Source organism: Penaeus monodon, chromosome 32 (assembly GCF_015228065.2).
Source record: "Penaeus monodon isolate SGIC_2016 chromosome 32, NSTDA_Pmon_1, whole genome shotgun sequence".
Classification (NCBI taxonomy): Eukaryota; Metazoa; Arthropoda; class Malacostraca; order Decapoda; family Penaeidae; genus Penaeus; species Penaeus monodon.
In genome coordinates, this window is record NC_051417.1 from 8064791 (window position 1) to 8066023 (window position 1233).

A 1233-nucleotide genomic window follows, 5' to 3' on the forward strand; every position below is an offset into this window, starting at 1 on the left:
TTCTTTATGAAAACAATTTTATTGTGATTTGTGGTGCATGTCTAAAATAAAATCAGCAGGAGTGTCACCACAGAGGGGCTTCAGGGGGCCACTTTCCTCATATGTTAGCAGCGCCCTCCATAATTTACCTTGTCAGGGGCATAGCCTGAATTTAAGGAGTCAGTGTACCCCCTGTTTTCTAAGTACCACTCCCAGCCCTCACTAAATTTATCCTGGTGATGCTTCTAAAACCTGTAAAAACAATGTGATTGTAAGTATTGTGAACATGTGTTTTTTAAGTACAAGAATACATTTGTAATGTGAATAGATAGCTGGATTATGAGACTGCGTGACATTAGTTCTATTATCACTTGATCAAAAGAAAAAAAAAAGTAAATTTATTGGTCTGTTAGATAAATGTGTATGTTGGGACTTAACTTTCCTGTAGTATTACATACTCATTTTTGTAAGTGCTGTGATGGAAAGAAATTTATTAAAATATTATATGCAGACTGTTTTAACATGTATTTTACTTTCCTGTATGCTTTGTAGTTCAGAGAATTTTCTTTGAAAAAGAGAATAGAATGTACATTAAACAAATGTGTGTATGGCTCACTTCGGCTGAAAATGACAAACAATGGAGGTTAGACAGCATTGTGTGGTAATGAAATAATTGAGTTTTTTGTGACAAGTCAACAAAAATTATGAAAAACTATATTTAAGTCACCATCAGGCATAAATGATATTTTCTGTAAGAGCTTTTGAAACTTGATAGTGATAATTCCCAGGAGACCTTTTTCATCAATAGTGACTTTCTCTTTTAGGTCTCAATGGTAGCACCTGTAAGAGCTGAAGAGGAAGAGGACAGGGCAGCTGCATCCACCAGCTCATACAGGCACAGTTCCTCGGTGCCTCCTGTATGCCCGTACTGCAGCAAAGCCTTTTTCTACTCTCCGAGGGATCTGGAGCGCCACATACGCATTCATACCGGGGAGAAGCCTTACAAATGTCCCCACTGTGATTACTGTGCCCGGCTTAAGGCTCACATGAAGTCACACCTGCTAAGGAAGCATGAAGGGATGTTGAATAATGCTAGTATTAGTGTGGTGTCATCAAGTGAACCACACCATAGCTAAGAAAGAAACTGTATGCTGAACTGGGAGTTTACATCATTTTGGCTTATCAGTGATTTCAAATGTTTGAGAACAAAATGGCATGGTCATGCATATTGGAATAATTTCATAGTTATGATTC

General features: G+C 37.8%; 1 protein-coding gene across 3 annotated transcripts in view; it reads left to right on the forward strand.

Moving 5' to 3' along the window:
• Positions 1-1233, forward strand: part of LOC119593469 (longitudinals lacking protein, isoforms H/M/V-like) — a 53982-nt gene that overhangs the window by 47731 nt on the left and 5018 nt on the right. The window contains exon 6 of one of the 3 annotated variants that reach the window (XM_037942398.1): positions 804-1171. The exons of the other annotated variants lie outside the window; for them this stretch is intronic. Within the exon in view, the coding sequence (XP_037798326.1) occupies positions 804-1115 (312 nt within the window). The 3' untranslated portion in view covers positions 1116-1171. Of the gene's footprint in view, positions 1-803; positions 1172-1233 lie in introns of those variants that run through there. 3 annotated transcript variants of the gene reach the window in all.